The 22,405-nt window shown below is 39.0% G+C and overlaps 1 protein-coding gene across 13 annotated transcripts in view; it reads right to left on the bottom strand.

Annotated features, from left to right (window-relative positions):
* Positions 1-210: 210 nt before the first annotated feature.
* msi2b (musashi RNA-binding protein 2b) overlaps positions 211-22,405 on the bottom strand; it is a 222,844-nt gene continuing 200,649 nt past the window's right edge. For 3 of the 13 annotated variants that reach the window (XM_066695941.1, XM_066695932.1, XM_066695940.1), the window contains 4 exons: positions 20,634-20,810; positions 13,472-13,680; positions 9,190-9,264; positions 211-5,554 (listed from right to left, as the gene is read on the bottom strand). In XM_066695941.1, the coding sequence (XP_066552038.1) occupies positions 9,223-9,264; positions 13,472-13,680; positions 20,634-20,810 (428 nt within the window). In that variant the 3' untranslated portion in view covers positions 211-5,554; positions 9,190-9,222. Of the gene's footprint in view, positions 5,558-9,189; positions 9,265-13,471; positions 13,681-20,633; positions 20,811-22,405 lie in introns of all 13 variants that reach the window. The other 10 variants (XM_066695933.1, XM_066695931.1, XM_066695939.1 and 7 more) reach the window with 7 other exon arrangements.

The raw sequence follows: 22,405 nt of genomic DNA on the forward strand, positions 1-22,405 counted from the left end.
ATATTTTTTACTTTTTACAGTGTAAATTAATGCGTTCTGAATAATTTGTAAAAGTGTAGACAGTACATACAATTAAGGATGTGTTTTCTCATTAAATCAAAAAGCTTGGCACTGCACAAGATGTAATGTTTCCCACATTTTACATTATAAGAAATAAACAATGCAAACACAACTGATTGATTGTATTTTTAAGACAGATGCAACAAATGAAACAGTTCAAAACAGTTTATTTTATTTTTATTTTTTTTCCAGACAAACACATCGATTTCTGGACCACAGTAGAGGATGGAAACCTTTCACAAACATTTTTTTTATTATTATTTGAAAATACAAATATAAAATTATACTTTCCACATCTGTGATGTGAGAGACCCCCATCCACGTAGTTTATTTTACAACAGGGCTTGAGCAAGCCATACAAGAAGACCTGAAAGATGCTTTCAGACGTCACTTCAGTCAGTTCTCGAGTTTAAAGTCCGTTAACATTAAACAATGGGCAAGTGTTAGGAATGGACACGGTGTTGTGATCGCTCTGAAACTGGGCCAAGTGGGCGAGAGAATTCACACGGCCCTGCACGTCCGTTTCTGAGAATTAAATGGAAGAAAGATCACCCTCTCAATGTTTCACCACCAAGACCAGGTTTAGATACAGGAGTTGCTATGAACGACTTATTACATTTTCCCCAATATGGCAACTCGGATGGTATTTAGCGCAAAATCATGTGGTGCTGAGCTCGTTCATTTCGTTCAAGGCGGTTGTTACGTCTTGTGACCATCACACTGAGCTCGATGACCTCTTCACTGTCACTACTGTGGAAGAGGGTTGAGATCTTCAAACTAACAGAGAAAAGCTTAAACTCTCGCTGACGTAATTATCGTAAAAAACACATCCTGTTGTTTTGTCACAGAAAATGGAAAGACGTTTTGGCTATGAAGTCTTTCACGATGGGCAAGCAGGGGTTTCTGCTTTCTTTGTGGAATGCACAAAGTTTACAGTTCACACAATGAAACACAGATAAAAAGTTTCACATAAACAATATATTTATATACACGCATATAGTCTGTGTGTGTGTGTGCGCGCGCGCGCGCGCGCGTTGTATCTTATGTATATTGGGATGACCATTCGGCCATTCCCTAGCACTTGCCTCAAGATTCAAGTTTAAATGGATACGGTAGTACACTCCCAATATCACTGAACACCTTCCAGGTCGTTTTTTTTTATTTTTTCGTTTTTTTTATTATTTTTATTTTTTTAAACCAACAATTATCCAATGAATTAACTAGTCTAGCAAGATGTGTAACATTCATCAGCTGTAAACTGCTGTACAATGAAAAATAAAATTACAGCAACAGAGCCATGCTACCTTAAAGTCCAAGCTACAGGTTCAAATTAAAAAAAAAAAAAAAAAAAATTAAATAAACAAACACAAATAGAAATGGTATGGACTATTTAAAGGGTCACCAGGTCTTCATGTTAATCAAAAGCTAAATCAATCTGGAAGATTTTGGGGGATGATTTTTGCCATGCGCTCACGCAGGATTGCTACTCCACACGAACCTTATTTCTCCATAGTTACTGGTCGGGGGAATTGAAATGAACTCAAACAGAGAATTTTGAATTTTACGCTTTTAATGCAAATGTAATTGCAGGAAAAGTCTTAAACTGCAGGGTGAACAGCTGTCTGTGATTGAGGTAAACCTAGTTGTTTATTCTTCACTGCTAGTTTAAAACATATACAATGTGTGTGTATCCTACATACATGTGTGTGTGTGTGTATATATAAATATGTGTGTGTGTGTGTGTGTTTGTGTACATACAGACACACATATATCTATATACACACACAAACACCTATACCTTATCTCACAATACCGCAGTTCACTGTAACACTGGGTGAGTAGATTGACAATAGCACAACAGCAGGCGCAGTATGCAGCCTTTCCCTAACTCTGAGATCGTGCTGCCCCGTCTCGCACTCAGCGTCGTGTCGTTTGTTCAGGGTGTGTTTCTAGAAGCGGAACTTGCCAGGGTTTTCTGGACGATAAAAATAGCGCACATCTTCAGGTGTTCTAGACTAATGAGAAATATGTGACGTTGCAGAACATCTAAAGCATTAGTCGTGGATGCGAATCTCAGAAGTCACCTTCCCACAAAACCTTCCACATTAACCCTATCATGTCCACCTTGCTCCACTTCCTGGGAAAGTCCCAGACAGTCCTTTTGATTTAAATAAAGACACTGGTGCCCTCCAGAGTATAAAAATAATTCACAAAATCTTCAAATGATGTTTTTGATGAGTGAAAACTAAAGTACTCATTAATCTAGGCAGACACATTTAAAAAACATATCAGTATCCAAAAATAGTAGTGCCATGGGCAACTGGGATATTTTTAAAGTGTACAAACATCAAAACATATTACACAGGTTTTTTTTTTTATTATTCAACTTTGTTAGAACTTTCTAAAAAAATATGATCTTTTTTTTCTTTCACGTAATAAAATCATCTTTTTTTCATAATTATAGCTTGTGTCCCTCTTAAAAAATAATTAAAAATAAAACAGTTTTGCATATCTAGCGTTAGCATTTAAGGTAGTATGGCACACCCCTTTTTAAACATTCAAGGGTGGGGATCCAATTAATGCCTTTTTTAAGATTCTGTCTTACAGCAATTATTCTATATTTCTTCTGTGAGAGCTTTGGTTAGTTGAAACCATGTGAGATCAGCAAAAAAAAAGGAAAAAATAAAATAAAATTGCTATTAAAATAATTAGTTAGCAATTTTTTTTTAAACTTTGTTAATTAATAAGAGAAAGTTCTATCCTTACTGGTCCTAAATCTGCTAATAACTACATCTATTTCTTAATCTTAATTACATAACATCTACTACTAATTACTAGGAGATAGAGAGAAAGAGAGAGAGAGAAAAGGACAAAGAGTATAGACCACTACACTGGCATCAAAGACAGCACGCTGTTACAAGGTAATTTTGCGGTTTTACACACTACTGAAATACATTGATGATCAACAAAAGATTATTTTATGAGGCGACAGGGAATGGAAAGAGAGAAATTGATGGATGTACAGTACATTATAATATTATTATTGTTATTATAATTATTATTAACAACCACAAAAATATTAATAAAAATCCCCTGATTCATAAATTGAAATCATTCAAGGGAACATCATCTTTCATTTTTTTTTCATGATTTTTTTCATCTGAATGAACAGTTAACATTGTTTCTTCTTTTCCCGCCCCCCCACCCCCCTCCCATTTAAATTATTACTTGATCAAGTCTCCATATTTATTATTTAAAAAGCGTCCAGCATTTTGCTTCACCTGGTTGTTCTGAACAGAAGAAAAACCAAAAAATAAAATTAAATATAAAATAATTTGCAGCAGGAAAAACAGAATATCATCAGCATATACATCAATCAATTGGTTATCGTCTTTAAAAATCTTAATGTCGTTTTTAAAGCGTCTCATTAGAATGCCTCTGCTCTAGCTTGGCTAATCCAGTCCCTACCTTTTACAAGAATGAGTGCAGCAGCTATGATTACATACTAACATTGTATTCAGTGTCTTCTATTGGCTGTATCTAAAATACCAACATTTATAAACGGTGTATAAAATATTAAAACTTGGCATATTATATCCAAACAATAAAAACCCAACACGTCAGCACTATATATCGATTCTCATTGCTATTGACCAAAATGAAAATCTGTTTGCTTCTGCAGGTGTTTGTTTATACTGAAAAAAAGCAACATTAAATTAAACATAATCCTTCATACTTCACCCCCTAGTAAAGACCATTTAAAACAGCCAACATTAAACATGTGCAAATAGGAAAATGTCAGTTCTTTCCTACCAGTCACAGTGCAATGATTTTTTTAAATTGTATTATTCATTCATTATTTTAATGTTTACGTCTAAAATAAATTAATCTGTCAACGCTTCTAAGGTAAAACTCACAGCACTGAGGTAATTGTATAAAAAGTTCTGCCTTCCTAATTCATTCAAGAATACTCAAAATGGATCAAGAAAAACAAGCTTTTAATATTGCCTTAACTATGCTGAAATCAGGCATGTTTTTCTGTTTAGAAAAGAACAAACAGGGAAAAGTTCTCGTTTTGTTTTTCGTCGTCGTCTCGTGGAGTATAAAAGCTGTAATATGCACAGAGCAACGTGAAATGTCCGGACAGCGATCCAAGAGTCGTAGATTTCAAAAGTAATAAAAAGTAAATAAAAGTGTGCTTTGGATATTTTCTTTAAAATATTCTAAATTCATGAGCATCACATTGAGGACTGTCGCTCTTTTGCAATTGTCAGTCTGGGAATGGAAATTTGTGGAGTGTAACTGAGCAGTTACCTCTTTTTTTTTCAGCTGTGCACATCTGAACTCACAAACTAGTAAATATGCTGGTATGACACTCGTACAGTTATGAGGCCTATAGTATTTACAGAGCAAGCTAACAGTGTTTCGTATTTTCTAATCCTGTATGGGGTAGTCATGGCCTTTGTGCTACCAATGGATTTTGTTAACCGTATAGAGCTTAAAATCTTTTTTTCTTTGCTCTCTAGCACAGTACAGCCTGTGTGACATACACCATCACAAAAATATGGTATCTCTCTTTCGTAATAGTTTATAATCAGTGACTGGAATAATATTTACAGTTATATTTTTCTTTTTTCTTTTTTTAATCTGAATTCACAATTTATTCAAAGAAAAAAACTTTATAATATCACCTTTTTTTCCAACAACAAAAACAACACTTATATAAAAAAAAGGACTGTGAAAATATTGTAGTCCTCTCCTTATTGCCCCAAATAGGTATACTTATGTTTAACAAGACGTCACAAGAAATAAAAACAAAACCACTAACATGTATTAGTTACCCTCTCACTTTTTTATAACTTGAATTAAATCCTATTCTGTTTTCAAGCCTTGTGACTCTGTATCCGTTTGCTTATGTTTGGAAAAATGACAACCTGAAGATTTGATAGTTTTTAAGGATCGGTACCGAAGTTTAAAATAACAAAATATAACCGTTTCAAACATATTAAGCCCCGAAAAGGAGAAAAAACAAAAAAAGAAAAAACTTAAGTCAGTTTATACATATATCCTACACCTTCTATGAGAAAAAATTAAAAGTACACAAATAATTGAAACCAAACTAAGGGGGTTATTCCTCCTAGAACTACTTCAATGACTACAAGGGAAAAATAATAATAATAATAATAATAATAATAATAATAATAATAATAATAATGTGATTCAACGGTGTTAAAGAAAGGACAAAAAAAACAAACAAAAAAACCTCCTAAACCAAGTTACCGGGTTACAGAAGGATCGAAGGGTTTAAAAGCCAGGTTTTTGTTATAGTACAGCAGGTTTTCTGAGATGATCTTGACTTGTTCATTGTGGTGTGCCACCTCCAGTTTCGCCTCCCCCCGTGGTGATGCTGTAGTGCTTGAAGTTGGATGACATCACCTGTATACAGAACCAATTAGAAACTTCGGCCTGTCTTCCCTGGAGCTCCCGATATACTCTGCTGAGCCAAACACACAGACATGGCAGTAGGTTAGGCAGCCGCAAACAGCGCTTTAACACAAGTCTCCTTTCACAGTGTAATCGCTGACAGTATTGTTGCATCTGAGCTACATCTCATTACGTAACTATCAAGTCATTCTGATGAGGATGGGGATATTTCTAGTTGTATTCATGATTAATATATATATTTGTAGCACATTTATCTAACAATCATAAGACACTGTGAGTTTAATACAGAAGCTGATGTTGTTATTTAATTCCACTATAGCAGTACCACTACAGCCAGGTGCATGTCTGGTACTGTCCAGTTATGCGGTGCTTCCTGGCCCTTTAGGAGCCCTGGCTTTGTTAAGGAGCCATCTTCAGAAGGTCTGGCGGGATACAACTATGGCTTTACTGAGTCTTTCACATAGCCAACGGTTAATTGCTAATGGAGATACAGAGTAGCTCAGACCGAACACAGGCCATGCTGCTGCCGAGACACAAACACAGCGCCAAACTCTCCTCTCAATGTGCACCACTATCGGTTACGTTCATTCTGGAAATGAACGTTTCTCAGGGCTACACACAACTGAGTATGTTTACACAAACTGCATGATTACTGTTGCTTTCTCTACTTCTATATGCATCCCTCAAATTCATATTACATCTGTTTGTAATTTCACAGTATTTTAAGAAATGTATTGATATGTTAAAGGTAATTAGTTAATTCATATAAGTACATGACATTAGTTTTTGCCCTCTTAAATGTGAGCATTAGAATAACTGGTAAAATTAACCATTGTTCCTACAAGATGCTGTGAGGAAGCTACAAGGAAAACATTGGGCTTCAGTTTCAATGTGATACATTTCAGAAAAATACTTTGAAAAGGCAACTAAGGGAAAAGATACTGCAGTGGTGATGTTAAGGTATTACAGTGTGGATTAGTGGTCAGGGCTCTGGACTCTTGTGTGGAGGGTTGTGGGTTCAGTCCCAGGTGGGGGCACTGCTGTTGTACCCTTGAGGAAGGTACAGTAAAACCCAGCTGTATAAATGGGTAATTGTATGTACAAATAATCTGATGTATTGCAGTTGTCATCCTGGCTAAAGGTGTCTGCAAAGACATATAATAATAGTATCTGTAGGAAGTTAGCTATCAACACTAAACACTTGCCTGTGACCTTTTCAGAATATTAAAAAAGAAATTTTCATTGGTGAATGGTATAGTCATTATATTTCATTCCAATAATCTTTCCAGTTCATCTGAGGGCTGTTGGTGTTAGTGTTGTAGCCATGACTGATGGATGGTGTTGGCCAGGCTGGGCGGGCGAGGAGCGGAGGAGCAGAGACAGGGGTGAGACTATCGATGGTAGGACTAATTGGGACAAGCAACTGGGAGGAGCCAGATCTCAGTTCACACAGAGGCTCCAATTAATGCTGTGCACACGGGGTAACATACAACAGGAAGAATATAGAGATTTCGTGTTTTCCTCCCACACAATACACTTCAGAGTCACAGTGCCTTGAAGTCTTCCTCTGGCACATCACACTGAAAGACTGTCTAACCAACAGAGCCTGCTCTTAATGAAACAACAAAATCTAGTGTTTGAGGAACCTCTTGAAGAAAAGAGCCTAGAAAAGACTGAATTGAATGTAAGTAAGCATCAACTAAAACAATTTAGATCTTTACTTTAAATACTTGATTGTCTATTTAAATATCACAGCAGTGACTTGCCATTTTTGTTACAGCTCCTACTTCTGGCTAAATCTCCATTAACCTTCAAAGTTTGCTTCTCAACTATAACAGTCAAACTATTCGATATAAATAGAATATTTATTGAGACACACTTTCCCTCCATTGCGTAGTAGCTATTGGCAAGAGGAACCTAACTACTCATAAACACAAGGCTTTCAAAAAGGTTGCAAAAATAACACAAGGATGAATCGTGAGGGGGGTTGAGTTATAGGACTTGACACATAGCAGATTATGATGCTAAAGAACCTCAACCAGGACCACAGAACAGCAGTGGAGCAGCTGTGCGGTGCACGCGGTGGGGCCCCTGGCTCTGTACCGTCACCGAGTTAACACTTCAGGTCCCAGGCTGCAATTCCTGGGGCTGCTGTAAGCATGTACGGCTGTGTAAACATTAATAGGGGAGTCGGAGAACCCGTTCAGCGCTGTGCAGGGTCTCGCGTAACAGCAGCCGGTGATATTACGCAACAGCAAGTCTTTAGAGGAGGGAGAGGATAGAACAGAGTGAGAGAAAGGGGCTGAGAATGGCAAGTACAAGGCACAACCACCACAGGTAGTTATGAAAACAAAAAAACACATCCAAGCATAGGTTTAAGGTAGAGATATACACCTCATGGGCCTTGAAAACACAAATACTGCTTTGTCAAGTGCAATTCTCAGCTGGTTAATTCAGCGACTGGAGGAACTGCAGGTTGCAATGGCTCTCACACCAAGACTTCTGTTTACGTACAACAAGGGCTCCAGTTTTCAACAGTTAATTCCTGAAAAATTGCATCAGCTATTGAAATGAGATCATGTGGAAGCAGGTACAAGTTTCAAATCCCAATTCATCACCACATGCGCAGCAGACACAGGCTGGGACTCTCCCCTCACTCACTCATTGTATATTTACTCTTCTACAATCACCAGCACCAGCCCCGAGTTTCTTTCAGTACTAACGGACACTAAGATTAGCCTTTGATTTGAGAATAGATCATTGTAAACACTCCACAAAGACAGATGGCAAAGTCTTTTCCAAGGTCTGGTTTCCACTGTCACTCTCTCAGCTCTCAGATTAGGTATCATGTACAAAATGTCACACAGTGACATTCGGGAACTAGACTCGTCATGGCTTTTCCTGCTCAAGCTGCAGTGACATCAATCGACGGGTACGAGAGGTCTGCTAAACCACAGACAACACAACTGAACTAAAAGACTTCTCTCAAGTCATACTAACATTAGAACAAGATCACACTCTTTGCTAAGATCCTTTTATATTTTAATACGTAATAATACTAAAATAAACATTAGAAAAATGGCACATACATTGAATAATCAATTCTACCTCAATATCACACATTTGCCAAATGAATTGAATACGGTAATGGCGATGTATGGTTTCACTGCAGAATCTAAATGATTGATGAAATGCTGTGAGAAAAACTAAGCTGGGACCTGGGCCTAAGCAAGACTTCTGAGAAAGCAACAGTAACAATTTCAGTAAACCAAGGGAATAGTTTTAATATCATGCATGCTCAGCTTTAAAAAAGAAAAAAGAAAAAAGATGGTGAGTAGGAACTAGAGAAGACTTCTCAACCCTCTATGGGTTGATATAAATACTAATTAAAATGTTCTATATGAAGGACAACGTAATGGCAATATACATTTTAAATTAAATTTAGAGATTACAATTTCTTTCTTTTAAAAATGTAATTTAATAAATATATATAATTTTTCACACGCTATTAAAAACGTTTTGAAGTTTTTAATATGCTTGTGCAAGGCTCATACCATAGAGGGTTAAAAAACATGGAAGAATGAAGGAAGAAAGGCTGATTCACAGGAATCTACAATGAAGTAAATGAGTGGATAAAAACAGGGAGAGAAATGACTATTATATAATATAAATGGCACATAATACCTCAAATGAGATGGCAACCAACCCCGTTAGGTTTCAATGGTATCCATTTGTAAAAGCTGTCGCAATCAACGGGCCCTAAAAGTGTACAGTTAGTACCTGTGTCAGTATGCATTTCAAGGAAAGAGGAAAAAAAAAAAACTATCACTGGTGAGTATATTTTATTCATAGGCTTGTGTGTTGCCAGCATGAATGAGCATTTACATATCTAGACCCTTAAATTGAGCATTGCATTGGGTGCAGATATCTGATCTTTTGCCCAATTTGTTGAACATAGAACACAAGCAAACAGTGTTAAATAAAAATACACTTTTTCTGAGCGGTCTCTTATGTGGCACTGCACACAGCCCCGCAGCACCTCTGTCAACAGTATCATATATTTGGTCTCCTTGCAAAGCTAAACCCTATTTTGAGTGTCCCAGGTTTCCAGGCCGCCTTCAACACTGCTCTGAACTAGAGGCAGAACCAGCGGCAGTGGCTACTGGATATTGGATTGCCCTCCCTGAGTTCTGTGCGAATTGTTGCAAACAGACTTGAGCAATCGAGGCCTGGAAATAAATGCATTGAATTATTCTGGTTTATGTAGAAAGAGATGCTGCGGAGGGATTGTATAGAGCCAAAAAAGGAAATAACAGGTAATTCAATTATCCATTGGTCTTAAGGACCAATTTGTTGTTTTTGGGGGGTAGTTTTTGTTTCACTGCATGTGATTGAAAGGTTCATGACGGAGGGCACCCGACAGACATCCTCAATGACGAAAGAGCCATTGTAGTACAGTCGATGCCACCATTAGAGATTTCCCAGGATGAGGCGTGAAGGCCACCCTGTTATTTACCAGAGGGGTTCAGGATTGTTCCTCTGCTATAGTGAGATCACCCACAGAATCTCATTGCACATAGGCCTCTCAGATTAAGCCGAGGCGTATGATAGGGGATATCCTCCGTGTACCCATCGCCGAACCTGACAACACTGATGCTGGAGACACTGGAAGGCTACGAAGCCCAACCATTACATACATAGCACAGAACAGAAAACCATGCACAATTGGGTTATTGTATACAGTGTGACTTTTTGTTTTGTTTTAATAAAATCACAGATTTGCTATGTTAACTTTTTGAATTTATTTACATAAGACCAGGGAGGTTGCTCTGTTGTCATCCTGGTTAATAAAATGCCTCTATAAAAGCATTGTGCAACCAGGCAATATTGCTAATGCAAACCTTTATGTTTGCAAGAATTGTTTCAGAGATGGTTAGGCTTTCCTGTTTTGCGTCATACACATTCATGCCAACATTGACAATATTAATAAAATCACAAGGCATGCAAAAGCTCTTTAGCAACATCATCAGAATTTCTTGTGATGAATATACCTCTGCACATATAATAAGAGCATCATATTGTTATTACTCAGCTCTCGACAATGCATTATGCACATTTATTCCCATGCAAAAACCTTGTGGACACAATACACAGTCATTTTCTGAGTATCCACTCTGGGCTTTAAATGCTAGCGCCAATTCTGCAGCTGTCATCGCACTGCAGCACGTCTGTATTGTACAGTGACGTTCAACTGTTTTAATACCAACATCCTGATATTAACCTCCCCCCTCATCTGAGATCCCTATCCCATTACGGACACTCTGTATTAATATTATCTCTGATAATATTAACAAGAAAATATCTTTGTGCCAAGATTGATTACAAACCAGAAGGACAAAAAAAATAAAAATGCTGTGAACTGATAAAACCCCAAAGCCTCTTTTCCATATCCTGTAACATGCTGTCCTTTGTTCAGCCGGGATTATTCTGTACTGCTTATTGGAGACTGCTCTGTGTTACAGGCAGCCCAGCAGGCCATGGCCCACTGGTGTGTAGATATGAGTCCAAGGTTATGGCTACAGTGGATGGCAATCTGTTAGCTCCTGAAGTGTAGTGGTATTTTCGCTACATATATCAATGAAGATAAGGAAAAGAGCATTTTAATTCTGTTTCATTTATTCTGAATGTCTTGGGCAGTGAAAACCAGAAATGTAGCCCCATAAAAAGCACGTTTATTTTTGTCAAGTCCTGGTGTACAGCAATATATTTCTCTACAAGCTTTGACCAGAGAGGAATGAGATGTTAATCTCACCTCACGCAATGCGTCCATCAGGATGTCTGTAACGGCCTTGACTGTGCAGAAGTTTGTATTATTTTGAAACATGCATAACTTGTATTCAGCACCTGGAGGTTAAAGTCCTAGCATTGAAAGACAAATGGCAGGCCGCTTGCCTCTTCTGAAAATGACTTACAAAAATAATGAATGCTCCATCTGTTTTGCAAACACAGTGGAAGTGCAATTTTCAGAGAGATTGTGCATGCTGCGTTTCCATCAGGATTTCATGAATACCCCTCAAATTAATGGATTAAGGAAGAGTTATTACAGTAAGTCAGTGTTTACCGAAACAATAGCCCTTGTTCAAATTGTGACTACAAAAATGCCTTGAAGTTCGGTTTTGGACCGAAGTTCAGAAAGCCTCTTTTCTTTTTCACTGCGTGTTGCAGGAAAGTAGTAATTATTCTATAGTTACCCGTCTGTCTAAACAATGCTTACATGTTCCTTTGGTTCCTTCTAACCTATTGATATATTTTATAAAGGTTAAACATAAAAGGAACTAAAATAATGAATCTCAGTGGTTTTAAAGGGCAAGGAGACCCTACTTCCCTGTGACACTCTCTAAGTGTGGGGACTTTTTAATCTACTTAACGGGCATCTCTAGATATATCTATTGAACTAAGAAAGTGTGAAATAGCAATTTTTTCACCTAACACAAGGACTAACTCCTTACACCTTTCAGATTACTAAATGGCAGTTTCTGTGCAAATGTACTCTCTAACTCTAGTACTAATTGCCTTGCACAGGCATGGCACAATTCAGTTGTTAAGGAACTCCTGGAATACTCTTACAGTCTTTCAGTTTGGCTAATACTGTCGACTAGCAAGGGTTTCCCAAGGAAAAGAGAAAGGGGTTTATTTTTATGACAGACCTGATGTCAGGATATTGTCCTTCTGGTTGGCAGTTGAACAAAGGCACACTAACACAGCATAGAGTTGATGACAGTTGGTATCGAAGTTCACAGATTGTTAAATTAGTGCTTATAAAATAAAAATGAATGGAAAAAAGGCAATGCACACTAAATGCTCAGACTGTTACGCAATTAGCTGGGACACCTGTTAAGTGTAGTCTGTAGGAATTTCCACATGAAAATAACTTTAAATGTGCACCTCAATATTGTGCAAAGGCTTCCTGTTGAGTTAGCAGCACGGCTCCAAGGAATATGAAATTAAAGATCAGAGCTTAGTGTTTCACTTCCACCTGTCACACTGCAATCTCTGTTAATATATATACAGTTCAGATTCTACATATATATAACATTATTTTAAAGGGATACAATAGCAGATGCAGATAAACTTATATTTTATATATTTCCTTCAAGCCTCACCTTCCTGCTGTTTTTAAGGCTTACAACAGATTGTGTGCTGTTCGTGTGCTTGATCTGCATGTGGTTTTAAATCACACTAAAGTATTAAAGCACTTTATTCATTTTTTGTCCTGCATATGTGTGTATAAATCTGTGTTTGTGTGTACAGCACCACACAGCTCACACATGCTCTCTCTATATATATGTATCTGATGTTACATTTAGACATTGCTGTCTGAGCACCTTTCATTTTTTTCTATTTTTTTTTTTTTTTAATTAAAATGTTAATATACCTACAAAGGATAAATCATGTACTAATTGTATTTTTATTATGTTAAGTATCAGCTGCTAGTGCTCAAATTCTTCACAGCATGGGATTCCTGTCTGCCTGTGACTGTGCAGACGTGACCAAGGGTCTGGGCCTGAGATGAGAGTCCTGAACCTTGAGTGTCCAGTGTGAGCTCAGAGGACGTGGGGGGACAGGCTGGGGACAGGAGGAGCGGGGCCATCAGAGTGGACTCGAGGGAACGTCACACCCCGTCACAAAACAAAGCCCAGTTAACTCTGCTTAGGTGTTATAATCCAGACAGCTCTACAAATATCGTCTTTAAACACAAGACTCTCGTCCCACCCCCCGCTGGCTGCGGTGCATTTTCAGTGTTCAGCAAATAAGTTGCATTGCCTTTTTTCTTCTTCTTTAAACTCACACACACACACATTCTTCATCAGATGGACATGATTACATTAAACAGAAATAAAATAAAAGCATACGAGAGAGCAAATGGAGAGACATGACACGGGTGAAATGACTGCAGCGTACTTACAGCGATGCTGTGCCCGAAGCCGGATCCGGGCTGGGGGCTAGCAGCACTTATGTAGTTACCCACACCGGAGTCCTGGCTGGCAGTGCCGTACAGGTCAGCCACGGGCCCTGGACTGTTGGCGCCGGGGAAGCCTCCGGGCCGCGGCGGGTTGGTGCCTGCCGGGGAAGCAGGGGCGCCAAAATTCGGTTGAGCAGTGTAGCTATTCAGGACTGGTGTGCAGAGATAAAAGCTGAGTATGAGCCTAGCATGCACAGTACTTACAGAACAAGAAGCCAAACCACTAGAAATTAAAGCTGGAATAACTTCAGATTTAAACAAAAAAGAAGAATATGTATATACATATACACACACACATATACATATACATATATACATATATATATATATATATATATATATATATATATATATACACACACACACACCCTAGGCTCAACTTTGGAAAAAACAAATAAACAAAAAAACATTCCAAGGCCATGCAAAATCAAAGACATGAGCAAGAATTCAATGATATTCAGCCCATACTACCAACTAAGAAGCTTGGAGCCCCATATAAATACATATATACATACGTGTATATATATATAAATGTATATAAAAACAACCATTCAACACACTACTTAAAACCAGAGACTGTAAGGTGCTCATTTTCACCAAATTGTCACAAAAAATATGACATTTTTTGACATCGGATTTGATGCTCATGCAGAATTTGTTTGGGCACGTCTAGACAGCATTCACATCCCATGCAAACTACAAAGGATCTAGTGTTAAAGACTACACAGTGTGCTGTTTCGTTGAGGTTAGAAATGGAGATTATTATTAAGCTTCAGAAATTTCATTCACGGTCCCTGTAGATGGTAAAACACTTGCAAGTGTGTCGAAAGAGACTTTTAGTTTCCTTCATTATCATAACTGCACGCTTTTGATTTTTTTTACTCCTCCTTTTAAAGAATTCTGAGTTTGTACATTCTCAAATATGAATCCAAGTTCATGAATCCCTTTCACAAATTGCATGGGGGATTTCTGCACAACACCCCAGTCTAATCAACACCTGTCGTTCTGAGAGTTCCCCCCCCTTCTTCTTTAAATAAATGATGGTGATTATCTACCTCCCAGTATCAAGGGTATCTGGTCTGACTGGTAACTGACAGGAAGGAAATTACTGGAGGTATCCTGGGTAAAGTGTGCAAAATGCCTGTTTCTTACAAGTTATATTTCCCCTGAAAACCACAACTGCTACTAGAAGATATAATCCCTTTACTGATAAGAAGACAGAGAATTAGACACATGGGTGGCATGCTACCCTGGCGCTTTTGGAAAACAGAAGAAACAATACCACACAGCACGTCACGGGCTGCAATCCCTCCCCCCGTCACTGACCTACAACTGCTTGACCTTGCAGATACACACAGGAAACTTAGTAGGACTCGTGTCAAAATAAAATGACTAATGAAGATCCCAGTGCAATAACACTGGCAATTAAAAAGTAAAGAGAGGGAGGAAAGAAAAAAAAGTCTTAATTGGTATAATTGTTATGGACCACTTGAGCCACTACTGCAGTGAGCTTCAGATGACCTTACATTTTTAACCACTTGGAAGACAAATAAACAAATAAAAATGAGGGCGTACATTCAATTAAGAATTGCAGTGCTTAAGACTTGTGCAGAATGAATCTTTCTTTATGAACAGCACTAAATTGTACTCAGATTAATAAAGGAATATTAAATGGGGCTCTTACGAAGCTGGCAGCTTTTAGTTTACTTGGATATTCATTGAGAGAAAGACTTAATGTGCTGCATTTGAAAACTCATAACACTAAAACAGTTATTAAAATCATTCTCAAAGCAGAGCGGTGCATTTTAGAAACTGCAGACGCGCAGAGACTACATCACCAATGAACTGAAAACCGCTGCCTGAACTCATGACATTGGACTAAATGAAAAAGCAGTGACAACAACTAAAAGGCAAATTCTCAGAGTATCTAACAAATTCCCTCACTGTTGAATTAATCCAATGTGCGCCAAGCATTTTGACATTAAAAGTAGCATTGGTCAAATATTTGCACAAATGACATGATTTTATACCTTTCACCAAAATCCTACACCACAAACATAGGAAAATAACCATTTACCAGCTAGCACAGGTAAATTATTTGTGCACATATGGATGTCAAAGCCTTATGATGAGATTAAAATAAAAAAATACTTAATAGAGCAGACTCTGTTATATGTTAAACTGGATTCAGAGGAGAACAGAGGAGAGTCAGGGGAAGGCTGTAGAGATACCCCCCATCCTCCCCCAAAACTGCCACACTGCTGCCTAAAAACTGACTGTTAAAACTTCAGACAGTACCATGGGGATTTCATTATTTTATTTCATTAACTGAAGCTTGTCTATGTATGACACCCAGATGTAAATATGATGAAGTGGCTCTGCGCTCAGTCTTGGCCAATGGCACAGGTGTAGCAATAATGATAACACATTAATAGCAGTCTCTGAGATTGCTGGGGTTAGTGTAGTGTGCAGCACAGGCGGACGTGTCTGAATAGTGACCCCATACCACCATCTAACCCCCTACGATGTCCATCCCTGGACTGACACACTGTCCCTTCATTCACATTGCAGATGCACACTACAGGAAACATGTAGCTCGCCCAATGGCAAGTCACTGCACGTAAACTATTAACAAGTCAGACAACATGAATAAATACAAATGTTAACCTTAATTTGTGAGGAAACAATGTGCTTCCTAGTGGTTCCCTTCAGTCACACTCAGGAGGATTGAGATCTAATACAGCAGGGGGTGACAGAGTAGTGCTGTAGATTATGGTTTCCAAACCCTTAATCCTGAAGATCCACCAACAGCCCAGATCCACCAAAATAAATACATATCTGAGGTGGAGAAATTAGCAGCTCTGTACTATGCAGGGAGGAACGGGCAGCATCTGAGCCCAGACTTCATGAGACCAGCTCACTGTGGTATTATGAGATGATGAAACTTGCGAGACCAAAGAGGTAATCTCCCTTTCCCCTCCAAAACAGATTTATAATTAAATAAAAATTAAAAATCTCATAAAAGTCACATTGCGGGTAAATATCAAGCATTTCCTGATGATTGGTTTCCACACTCTTATCTTAACTGTGCAGTCCCAATAAGGCTGTGTACTATTAAGCAATTACTGCTATTTTTAGTTTAAACAGTAATTGTTTTTTTATTATTATAATTGGTAGATTCTGTTGAACAGCACAAAGCTCGACTTCCCATGTGAAACAGGATTTGTGTTTTATTTAACCCTGGGGCTACACAGCTTCTGTCATTACCTTTAATAGCAAAACAGGAATTATAATGATTGGGACTGCCTTGTGGAACATACAGTAGTGGTAGTAGTAGTGTTGTTTTTGCAGAGATTTTACAGACAGGTCTCTGATTACAAAGCAACATCAAAACACTGGCAGACCTGTAAGGTAAATCCCCCCCCCCCCACTAAAAGTCACAAGTCTCCTGACTTTTAATCTGTATCAGGCTGATTATAGATACTTTACACCCTTCCTGTGATCTTAGTACTTACTTAGTACATCACGGTGATAATGTTTTCCTTTTTAAATACTATGTGCACCTGAATCCAATATTATTGTGAGCTTTCAGATCTGCAGCCCACCGTTCAGATGAAGACTTCCTGCTGGTTTTACTACATCCACATTGTGCCTCGTAATCTACCAAGACATCTGTACATCTAATTGCCTAGAATCTACTGCTTACAGATGTGATCGTGTTATACATTCCTTTAAAAAAGCCCCACAATGGCAACAGCCGAGAAATAACAAATTATTAATCACAGCGCACCACAGAAAAGCATAACTTTGTGCAGCCTGTGCTGAAGCTTCTAAAGCTTATTTTGCCAACCAGGGATATGATGTAAAACTATCTGAGGTTATTTGATCAGCCAAGTAGCCCATTTTCACTGAACGTAAATGAGTTTGCGATCCCTCAGACATCTGCAGACATGCATGTCTCACATTACGGCTGCACAAATCCCAAAGCCAGACTGGCAGGAGGCACCTGGCGGCCCTCTCACATAGACTGCTCCAGGGAGCCGCAGCTTGGCTAGTTTTAACACAGCCGCCACTCTGGGACTGTAACACTCGGGAGGAAGATGGAAAACAAAACGGGAGAGAAAGGAAGCGAAGAACGCCCCGAGGCAAGTCCAGCTCCGTCTCTCACTGCACACATTACCCTGCTCTCTATGCAGTGACCTCTACAGTGAAGTACAGACACAGTAGCTCCCAGGTGAGAGGCAAGCATGTTGAACTATAGCTGCAGGAGCGCTGATAGTTACAGCTATTTAAAACTTAATGCAGTACTGTACCTGCACAGAATTCACAAGACAATTCAGTTCCAGAGGAGAACAGTCAAACAGTCATGGAAAAACACACCAGGCAGGATAGCTAAGTGCAGACTATATGTGATGTTGGCACTGTGGGCCATACCAACAAGAGACTCTTGTGCTGCTAATTAATTCAAAAACTTCTGCCTCAGGTGCAAACCACATGGCAGCTGTCAGTCAATACAGTGACTGCACAGCACTCCACAAGTAATGTGAACAGCCTTGTTTTCAGCCAAAGGGCCTTCAGCACCCCGCTGGTCTCACTGTAGTCATATCGGCCGTGGGCCCGTTTGTGGTCTGACGGCGCTGTTGTCCAGCTGTGCACCTTTGGAAACAACCCCCCACGCATTTCCGTCACTTACAGCATCACTCGTTCCATAGGCCACACAACTGCCGTGAACTTTAGTGAAGGTGTCTTATTTCTCTCCTGGTGAAAAACACAGGTTGTCTTGATTCTTTAATGGGAGTGGGACATTGTTCAAAGAGGAAAGTGGCTGCCCTGCCCCTCCTCTAGTCTCTAAATGAATATCAGATGCAGCCCATGGTTGAGGAGATGCAGTATTTAAATACTCCTGTGGTGATTGGATATATTGGCGTTGTGGTGACTGGCTACACACAAACATCGCTGAGACAGAACACGAACACTGTAATGCACACAGAAGAGTTTCTACCAGCAAACAGAACAAATCTATATAAATTAGTATGTGGACATATGATTGCATTATCTTACCTTCCCTCATATAGCACATTTAGACATCTCCCTGAAATACAGGAATACTTTAGTATTTAGTATTTGCTAGTACTAACAAATTCAGGGCAAATAGCATCCTGTCAGGTTGCTTGTGTACCCTGCGTTTCAGCTGCTGTCGCTGTTTATTTATTTAATTTGGAAATATGAGGAAAAAAGAAAATCCAGTGTCCGGGATCAAGTCCAGGATCTGTAATATCATCTCCAGAAAAAGTGCAGATATTAGATGTCTTTTACAATCTCTTGCCAAAACAAATGGACCTTAAATATGAAGGCTGAGGGGCATCCTGTTCCCAGTCTGATCTGCATCAACAATCACCACACCACACCACTGCCCGCCTGTGCACCCACACCGCACCAGCACCACAGTCTACACTTCCTCATAAACTGGTTTATAAAACTATACACAGGTATAGCCTGCAAACATCTCCCGTCTGATGATTTAGGATTCACTTTTATATATCTATAGGCACAGCAACCCAGCCACGATTCATCTTGAACTTGCACAATTTAGGTTCTATTGTAAACATGCCGCATTAGTGTTTCATTTACTCCTTCTCTACTTTAGAATAATGTTTACTCTATTATACATTTCTTAACACACCCACATATGTACAAGAAGACAGTTCTCCTGCATCTATTAGCTGAGGGTAAACCAATGAGTCAACATTTACCCTTCTTAATGGCAGATAAAAGCTCTGGGCCAAGCAATCTCAAGATACCAGCTTGATTTCAACCATAACACTTTAATAGCGAGGTGAAGAGAGCCTACAATATCCCTTGTTACTTGCCACTTTCAGGCTGAAGATAGTACAGTTATAATTAAATAAATACGGCCAACAGAGAAAATAAGGGCAACCAATGAAAAACAATGGCACACTTAATGCTGTAGAGACATCAGCACCTCAGTCTCTATTTCATTACTTCCGTTATTCCATAAAGTACTTTACAAAAGACATCTGAAGAAATTCTGGTCAAAATGCAATTAATTAAACCCACAAAGCCAAAGCAAACAATCAAATCAAACCAAACAAACAAAATTCAAAATAGCACAGCAAGGAGGGGGTTCAGTAGCGGAAGGGTGTCTCGGTGTCGGAGGGAATGAAGTCTGTGCACACAGCACACAGGAGGGGAACGCTAAAAAACAATTTGCTTCGAGTAACTAATTAGATACCCATGTTTGTATAATAGAGCACTTCATTAAACTACTGCGTTCCAAAATCCAATTCCATCTCTGAACGATGAATTTTATTAAATTATGCAGGTGGTACAAAAACCAGGAGCCAGTGATAGCAACAAATCGTGCTACACGGTTTTGCAATAATGGGTATGTAATACATATACATGTATGTCTATATATGTACTGTATATATTGCCTAGTGTGCAGATCCTCAAAGTCATTGATCTGAATGCCACTGCTTTTCATTACAGTTCTAGTACAACCTAGTACCATCGCCTGCTTCTATTATTTACTCGTTATTTTAACAACAAGCAAAAGTAATTGTTGATTTCAAATGACCAAACTGTTTGTACAATGGGTCACTGTTAAATCATTTTAAATGCACTACAGTCTTTGCTGGAAGTGATGCCAAATTAAATTGAATCATGAGCTGAGTGAGCAGCGAGACGAGGCTGCAGCGATATCCTTCAGTCATCAGACAGCTCTGTGACTTTAACAACATCAAATACTTAAGTTTTCCAAATGCCACAGCCTGGACACCAATAAAGCCTGTTTTAAGAACACAGATGCGCATAGACATTCATATACAGTACATATACATAGAAAGATACATATATATTGCTTCCAAAGTGCTCAAAGTGTGTAATAAAATAATAATAAATAAACTTAAGCATGCAGTGCATTACAGGCCACCCCCCCCAACTGCAAGAGGAGTAGAAAAAAAAAAAGTTTTATTTACATGTTTATTTAATTCTTATTTTTATTTAAATTTTATTTAAATAAAATGAATGACTGAATTAATGAATTACTTAATGGATCAATCAATTAAGGAAACGCGGTACAAACCTGGGCTCTTAAACTGATCCGGGCTGTGCAGGTGATGGAGGGGAGAGTTGCTGGCGGAGGTGGCATGCTCACTCAGCATCTGAGCAGCCTGGGGCCCCAGGGAGCCATAGTCCGCAAAGGAGCAGGGGGGCCCCCGCTGGTCGCTGGGCGAGGAATAGAAACCATAATCGGGGAACCCTGGGAGATACAGTATAGGGGGACTCCATCATTGTGGAAAAACTTTCACAGCAACGTAAAAACTTTCATGGCATGTAGTAGTAAGGCACAACGAAATGTTCCCTGACACTCCCATGGTACCTGTGTGTGGTGCTCAGGATCGTACTGTGAACAGTGCAGGGCTGACTGTGGCCTTCAGGCAACTGATGCCCTCTGAGTGAAACTGCATGTGATTTATTTATTTTTATGGGGAGGCCACGGTCATAACAAAAGTATATACAAGGACTACATTGGCCTGAGTCTTCATGTGTCTGTGGCTACTCCATTTGCAATTAGATTGCAATGTGGTTTGCGACACAGAAAAATGAACTGAAGTGTCAATGTTTGGAAAGCGCTGCTGTGGTGAACTTGCTCTCCGCAAAGGGCCAGAGCTGGAGCCTGCTCAGTCCAGAGAAACAAAACAGAACCAAAAAAAGGTATGCCATCAAATGCACGTACAACAGAGTCAGTGTCACTGACAGGCATATTGGCAACTTCACAAAAAGAAAAAAATAAATTTTACTCATTTTCATTCACATGAATCAATAAATAATTTCAGCCGTGTCTATAAATCTATCCAATCTGGTATAAATGTCTCTCTTGCTCTTTTTTAATTCCAGAATTGATATTGGTTACTTTTAAAGGTAAAGTCATGGGAGAAGATGCTAGAGTAAGTTGATGCTTCTCTTGACATAAAAAAAAAAAAAAAATGTACGATGCGGTTTTAACCCCTTTTCATCCAAGCATTACCCACTCTTTTTCCAGGTGAGTTCCCACTACAATATACATTTTTGTTTTCTCCGTTTTTATGCCAATGGTGTGTGTATGAGTATAACAACATATGCACCCAGATTCCTAGTCCTCTTCTAGGGGATTAATAGCAAGTATTCCTCGGTGTTGAAAAAGCCCCCCCAACACAGCCACGGCCACTCCTGCAGGGACTCCACTCCAGACGCTGCCTCACACCTCACTCTGCTGCTCACTGCATTATCTTCTTTCGCAAACCAGACTGGTGATCAAAAGAATCCCACACCTAGTAATGAGTTATCAGCCTGTCAGTGTTAAGCTACAAAATGCATTATGACCGAAGAAATGCATATTTATTTTTATATTTAATGTCAAAAACGTGCCCCTAGCCCTCAACGTTATGGTCCATTCGCCCTCCCCTACCATGGGTGGGCTTGGCCACTTCGTAGCACGTGGATCAGATTAGTTTGAAATTTGCATAGATAGGAAATCCAAGCTAAATGCCAAGTTATAAAAATATGCATTTGGTACATTTAAATAGTTAAGAGACTGCCTTCATACAGTGAGCATTAGAAGGAGAGTTATACCTACTTTGGCAACTTGCCTGCGATTCTTAGCACAGCCTGTGAGTCTGTGGCTATGAGACAATGCCAGGGACTGAGCCTACAGGACAAAAAGAGACGATGCGCTTGATGCTTTGATCAATCCTTCCCTGGCCAATTCTATTCTAAAGTGGACTACTGTTTTCCTAACCTCCCTGCATCCCTCATTAATAATAGCCCAGTGTCAGATCGTACACGCCTTCTTCTTATCTTTAAAGATACTGATTC

Source organism: Amia ocellicauda, chromosome 22 (assembly GCF_036373705.1).
Source record: "Amia ocellicauda isolate fAmiCal2 chromosome 22, fAmiCal2.hap1, whole genome shotgun sequence".
Taxonomy (NCBI): Eukaryota; Metazoa; Chordata; class Actinopteri; order Amiiformes; family Amiidae; genus Amia; species Amia ocellicauda.